Source organism: Mastomys coucha, unplaced genomic scaffold (genome assembly GCF_008632895.1).
Source record: "Mastomys coucha isolate ucsf_1 unplaced genomic scaffold, UCSF_Mcou_1 pScaffold13, whole genome shotgun sequence".
NCBI lineage: Eukaryota > Metazoa > Chordata > Mammalia > Rodentia > Muridae > Mastomys > Mastomys coucha.
This window is the reverse complement of record NW_022196895.1, coordinates 34,513,049-34,520,205: the sequence shown is the minus strand read 5'-3', so window position 1 is coordinate 34,520,205 and position 7,157 is coordinate 34,513,049. Positions and strand designations below refer to the sequence as shown.

At 41.4% G+C, this 7,157-nt stretch overlaps 1 protein-coding gene across 2 annotated transcripts in view; it reads right to left on the bottom strand.

The window, feature by feature from the left end:
• Positions 1-644: 644 nt before the first annotated feature.
• Positions 645-7,157, bottom strand: part of Ndfip1 (Nedd4 family interacting protein 1) — a 46,526-nt gene continuing 40,013 nt past the window's right edge. Inside the window, exons 7-8 of one of the 2 annotated variants that reach the window (XM_031365543.1) lie at positions 4,878-4,983; positions 645-1,551 (exon numbers count right to left, since the gene is read on the bottom strand). In XM_031365543.1, coding sequence (XP_031221403.1) covers positions 4,880-4,983 — 104 coding nt within the window. In that variant the 3' untranslated portion in view covers positions 645-1,551; positions 4,878-4,879. Of the gene's footprint in view, positions 1,552-4,872; positions 4,984-7,157 lie in introns of those variants that run through there. The other variant, XM_031365544.1, reaches the window with a different exon arrangement.

Below are 7,157 nucleotides of genomic sequence, written 5' to 3'. Positions count from 1 at the left end.
TTGTGTGCAGAAGTGCAACCACAGTGTGCTGGATAGTTTTATGTCAGTTTGACATAAAACAAGAAGAAGAAACCTCAATTGAGAAGATACCCCAGCTCCGGATTGGCTTGTGGGGAAGCCTGTAGTGAATTTTCTTGATTTAAAACAGATGTTGGATGGCCCAGTTCACTGTAGGTGGTGCCACCCCTAGGCAGGTGGTCCTGGGAACTGTAAGACAGCAAGCCATGAGAAACAAAGCACAAGCAGCACACTTCCATGGCCTCTGCTCCAGTTCCTGCCTTGGGCGTCCCTACTGCACTTCCCTCAGTGATGGACTGTGCTGTGGAACTCTAAACAGATATAAACCCTTTACAAGCTGCTTTTGATCATAGTGGAGTGTGTGTGTGTGTTGAAACAAGGTTTCTCTACGTAGCTCTGGCTGGCCTTAACTCAACGATTCACCTCCTCTGTCTTCTGAGTGCTGGGATTAAAGGTGTGCACCACCAGACCTGGCTTGGTCATGGCATATTACCACAGCAATAAACCCCTAAGACACATAAGGTTTTAATTTTTAGAATATACTCTGGATTACTGTGTAAGATTAGAAAATGTTTTCATAATCAGCAAATGTAAACTCCAAAATAATATTAATCTACAGTCAAAGGTGCTACACAAGAGACATTTATTAATGTTCTATTATATTTACAGTTTAATATAGCAACCAAAGTGAACTAGCACTTGGGCAGCAAGCACATCATCCTACAGTTACAACAGTTGTAAAAGCAAGGAGGACAGAATGTTAGGGATCCTCTCAAAAGTTCCAAACTAATTCTTTGCTCCTGACCCTCTGAAATTCTATCCAGTTTCTAGAATAATATTTAATATTTAATCTGAATCCATCTTTGCCCTTTCCATTTTATATGAACTACACAGAACTACAGAATGAAAAGGTAATTTCTGAATATAGACTATGGAAATTAATGCTTATTTACCAATTGAGAACATTTTTGTTAACACTACAATGAACTCTGCACTATGGTTTTGCTTCCAGATGTTCACACACAGTACAATTAAACATATTTCTAGATTAATTTGAACAGGAAATATGGATTATGTGCAGAAATGCAGTCATAACCAAAGTTTTGACTTTTGAGAAAACCCCTTTCAAATAGCCAGCCTTATACATAGCTTACACTAATCTGTAATTTCAAATCTGCTTTGAGATGGAGGATGAATAAAGCAAGATTGCCCCCTACTGACTACAGGGACATGGCTCATGCTATTTAAAATGACTACAAACAATATATAAGGCATTATTAATAATACATCACAGACTTGATTGCAAGAGCTTTTTCAAACATTAACCACTAATGATTCGATGATTACAGAATTCTGCATTAACTATTAACATTTTACACCTAGGAACAAATAGAGAGAAATGATCTTTTTCAACAGTACTTTATTTTTTAAAGCAGGTGACTGTTCCTCCATTCTGGTGCTGATTCACTTCCTGCAGGTGCTCTCACTTCTCCAGGGACTTCTTCAGTGCAGGAAGCCTTTGCCAGAAAACATCTGCCAGAGAAGGACACTGAGCAGTCAAACTCTAGTTAGCCTGTTATGTTGGCTAAGAGCAGGGTATAGTCACAGAAGGAAAGAGGTTTGGGAACATCCATGCTGCATTTCAACAGAATTTGAAGATTACTATACATGGACATCATAGCAGCCAATAAAGTCAATTTTCAGTTCTTAACATCAAGCCCCCCTCCCACTGCAAATAACTGGCATGCTCTTCTCTAAAGATTTGTTTTATGTGTATGAGTATTTTGTCTGCATGTATGTCTGTGCACTGCATGTGTACAGTACCTTCAGAGATCATAAGAGGACATTGGATCCTCTGAAACTGGAGTTAAAGATGGTTTTGACCACCATGTGGTTTCTGGGAAACTGAACCCAGGTCTTCTGGAGGAGCAGCCGGTGCTCTTAACCCCTGACTAACTTTTCAGTCCCAGTATGCTCTCTCTTAAAATCCAATAAGGGGGCTGGAGAGATAGCTCAGCAGTTAAGAGCACTGACTGCTGACTTCAAATCCCAGCAACCACATGGTGGCTCACAATCATCTGTAATGGGATCCAATGCCCTCTTCTGGTGTATCTGAAGACAGCTACAGTGTACTTATATACATAAATAAATAAATAAATAAATAAATCTATCTTTAAAAAACTTTTTGGGAAAAAAAAAGAACCAAGGTATCTGGGAAGCATATTTTTCAGAATATATGCAATTCATAACCAACTTTTAAAAAGTATTATGACAGAAAAGTATACTTTTACAATGATATCTGTGTCTACGTGTGTTCCTGCCCTGTGCCGAGTAATGAACTTAGGGCATTGAATGCTAAGCAGATGTATATCACTGAGCCAAATCCCCAGCTCCGTACATACACACTAGTATAATTCTCATAGAAATAACATGGGAGGAAAACTTTAAGTGCTGGAAACTAAAACCGGATCTGCAAAAGCATCTCTTCAGACTCCACAGACGAGTCTGCTGGGATCACTCCACAGTTGTTTTTGTTGCCCATAAGCCAATGTGGAGGGGAGTAGCTTCTTAATTGAGGTTCCTTTTCCCCAACTCTAGCTTGTGCCAAACTGACATAAAACTAGCTAACATACTATGATTGCAGTTCTGTACACAATTCATCTTGTTTGTCCTGCATTTTGGATAGCCTAAAGAAGTCTCTACTCTTTGAGTTTTGTATTTTTGGACAGAGTCTCTCTCTATAGCCCTGGCTGTCCTGGAACTATGTACACTGGTCACAGAGATCTGCCTGATTGCCACTATGCCAGGTAAGAGCTGCCTCTATTCCAACACCCTCTGTACACACTAAGTTCATTTCAGAATGAAAGGTGCAGGAGTTACCTTCTCTATGGAGTTACTTCTGAAATTCACTACCTACGGTCTTTCTGGCACAGGGAAGCCTATACAGCTTGCTTTTAACTAGGAATATCAACCACAAAAGGTGGTCAGATTCAATGAAGTAATACCATAATACTTCACACAATGAGGTTTTACTGTATCTTCTAACCAAAGTATCTGCTGACTAAAGAAAGCCAATATTCTACATGTGGATCTGGATAAAGAGGTTTTAGTCTTTTCAATGAGCAAAGGTCACTCACGCCTACAGAATCTTACTATTTCCCTCCAAGGGATTCTGAGAGTTAATTGGTAAGGAAGCAATTAGATTTGTAAACACTACTTTCAAATCCCAGTCCCTTCACCTGGGCTCAAGACTCTCTGGGCACATCTGAGTGATTTCATAGCAACTACCACACAAGGCTGGGCAGAAAGCAAATAAATGTTCTGGTGCCCTCAGACAGGGCCACTCATTTACTTGTGTGCAGGTTTCTGACAACCTTTAAAGCACACCACAGAAAGCCTGCTCAAAGTATTCCCTGACCAGTTCCCACAGCAGTGTTCTCAAGACTGGTGATGCAAATCGTGGCCTAGCAGATTCATGACTTTCAATGTAGACCACTCAGAAATGTTCCAAAATTTTTAGAAAAATCAAAGCTACAGAACATAATCCTGGCCAGGCAGTAGTGGTGCATACCTTTAATCCCAGCACTTGGGAGGCAGAGGTGGGCGGATTTCTGAGTTCGAGGCCAGCCTGGTCTACGAAGTGAGTTCCAGGACAGCCAGGGCTATACAGAGAAACCACCAGATCCCTAACTTTGGAAAATAGAGTGTTAATGCAGTCCCTGTCTTGGCTACTATCTGTTGTGTACTAGAAGATGAACAAAGTATGCAATCCTGCAGGACACTCAAACCTTCCATGCTTTTCCTTTTCCCTCCCTTCCCTTTTCAAGGAAGAGTCAAACCTAGTATACCTCACTATACTCCCAAGACTGTCAAATATCATTCTAAATAAAAAAATGAAGACAATGACAGAGGATGATCTCAGGACCCTGGGAAATTCACAGCTCCTACCAAATGCCTCTACGATAGTTCTGTTTGCAACGGGGAAGGCGGAGTTGAGCTGAGCTGCTGTCTGCTACTGCTCTGCACTACACCCCAGGAGACTCAAGTTCTCCTACACATGATCAACATCCACAAATTAAGTTCTACTGTCGTTTAAGGTGTGTGACAACTGCTGCACACAGCTATTGCAAGGCCCTTTTTGGGCCTTCAATTGGACTGGCTTTTAAGTGGTGCTCAAGGTTTTATTTTACCAAATATACAATCTCAAAAGTCCAAAGGACAAAGAGTGAAGTCTGTAAAGGCATAGCCTGCCTTGTCAGGACTCTGCTGTATTCAAGCTCTCTTACCCTTCAGGTAGCTGCTGGTAAGACAGGAGTTAGCCACTGGGGAAAACTGTGTGAATCAGTTCAGGGCTTAGTTCTGGTAAAAGAAAGGTCTCTCTCCTTCCCTTGGATCTGAGCTTCCTCTCTACCAGAGTGATTAAATCTGGGTATGAACCTGAAACCAGGCAGCAAGAGAGGTCCAAGGACTAATTTTAAGAGATGGATATCTTAGTAGGCTTGTCAGTAGTGCAAGCAGGAGGGCCTATTCCTGATGTACCTGCTGGCTTCCCTCAGGGCATTCTGGGACTCTGTGAGAACAGGGAAGGAGGCGGCCTGATGGGCTCAATCATGCCATCAATACCTTACCCCCAACCCCCATTACTACTGAGAACTGAGATCCTTGCCTGTATGTTCCAAAATACTTCTCTTCTTCCCCTTTGCCCTCACCACCCCTCCAATAAAAAAATGGGGAAAGCCAGGTCTTTTTTTATGGCCTCTTTACAATTTATGTACCCTATCAGAGTCTCACTCTAAACTCTGCAACACATCTCATTATCATAACAGCAAACGAACACAGTCCCCCACCTCCTCCAATACCTTTAATAAATAAAGAGAACTCTGGTCCTGGGGAGATTTGAGAAAGTTTCTGGCATCTTCCGAACTTTTGCATAATTGATAAATCCTCTGAGAAACAGGAGAAAGCCTAATTGAAAAAAGAAAATTCAAGAATGATCTTCTAATTTCTACATTAGGTCCCTTCCCCAGAACTCCCCGCACTGTAACAGGAACATGTCATTTTCCTGCTGAAGCCTACTAACATGGGCAGTTTCCCCCAACAACTCCAAAGAACTTTTCTATCAAATTATCCAATGGGATATTCTCCACAGGAAGGCAAAATCTCAAGTGTAAATGACTCTTTTGCACAGGATCTAACTGGCCTCAAAAGAAAATGAAAGGTAAAATGGGAGGGATTACAAACCGGTTTTGTTGTTTTGTCCCAGTGTAAAGACTGGTCTCCAACTTGCTATGTGGGAAAGACTGGCCTTGAACTCCTAACTTTTCTGCCTTCATCCCTGAACTCTTCTGGGATTACAGGCACATACCACCAGAATTCTGCTTTTCTCAAGCTTAATTCTAATCTTTTCTGTAATTTCATTTTTCTGCCAACAGTACTTAACATTGTCCACTAGATGTCAGCATCCACTTATGTAGAACTCCAGTTTTCAACCAACCTCCCCCCCCAACCCGCAACCAGGGTTTTTCTTAGTAGTCCAGGAAGTCGTCCTAACTGTCCTAGAACAGTTAGACCAGGCTGGTCTTGAACTCACAGAGATCTGCGAGTCTGTCTCCTGTGTGCTAAGATTAAAGGTATGAGCCACCACCACCAGGCCCCAGTTTTCTACAGGTAAAGCAGCAGACTCACACATTTACTCTCAGATGATGATGAGCCGCTCAGATGAAAACACAACCCTCGTTCTGACAGTTTTAACACCATTTTAATACTGAGATACAATCTACAGGTATAAAGTTCACTACATACAATGCTACACCCTAATTTGGGGGCATGTTTGTCACCACCCCCAACCCTTGTATTTAGCAGCTGTCACTCATTTGTTCCCTCCTCCTCTCTCTGATACCCAGGTAATCGTTAGTCTATTTTGCGTTGAAGAATTTTAACACAGACTCAGTGGTAAAAGAAATTAATTTGTTCTTTTTTTGGTAAAAACCAAGAGTTATCTATGTTGAAATTAATGACTATCATTCAGTTGGACACCAAAGCACAGAAATATAATATAGGCTAACCCTCACGTGCTGGTTCTCCTGAAATGGAAGCACCATCACTAGAATGGAGGGACCAGAAGCACAATGTGGGAAGCGTTTGCTACATTATTTCAACTGCTGAGAAAAGTTTAAAATGTTAAGATATTTATGTAAAATATCTTGATTTTTAAATGTTTTCAACTAATTTAAAACAACTTTAAAAATAACAGGGGTAAGTGGGGCAGTGATGGCACACATCTTTAATCGCAGCATGCAGGAGGCAGAGGGAGGCTGACCTCGGAGTTTGAGGCCAGCCCAGTCATAGAGTGAATTCCAGGACAGCTGGGGCTACACAGAAAAACCCTGTTTCGGAAAAACCAAAATAACAACAACAGCAACAAGGACAAGAACAATAACTGGGTTAAACAGACTACTAGCGTGGGCGAGCTGTAACTCCCGAGCTACCAGCTTTGGTCTATGTCCTGCACAGACACCTGCAGATACTGCCAAAGAGACTCAGAGAGGTGCAAACATACACTTTGTTTTTTTGTTTTTTTGTTTTTTTTTTTGTTTGTTTTGTTTTTGAGACAGGGTTTCTCTGTGTAGCCCTGGCTGTCCTGGAACTCACTTCATAGACCAGGCTGGCCTCGAACTCAGAAATCTGCCTGCCTCTGCCTCCCAAGTGCTGGGATTAAAGGCGTGCACCACCACTGCCCGGCAGCAAACATACACTTTAAATATGGGTACAAACACACACAGGCACACAAAGCTGAGCTGTTCCTACCACCCCCTTGCTTATAATGAAACAGAATATAGCAAGAAAAACTGATAATAAAATATTAATATAGGGAGGCTGGAGACATGGATTGGTGGTTAAAAGCATTGACTGCTCTTCCAGAGGCTCTGAGCTCAATTCCCAGCAGCCACATGGTGGCTCACAACCATCTGTAATGGGATCTAATGCCCTCTTCTGGTGTGTCTGAACACAGCTACAGTGTACTCCTATACACAAAATAAGTACATAAATCTTTTAAAATATATATATCAATCTATCTTCCATGAAACACTGATAAAGAAATCAATCCTTTTTTTTTTTTTTTTTTTTTTTTTTTTTTT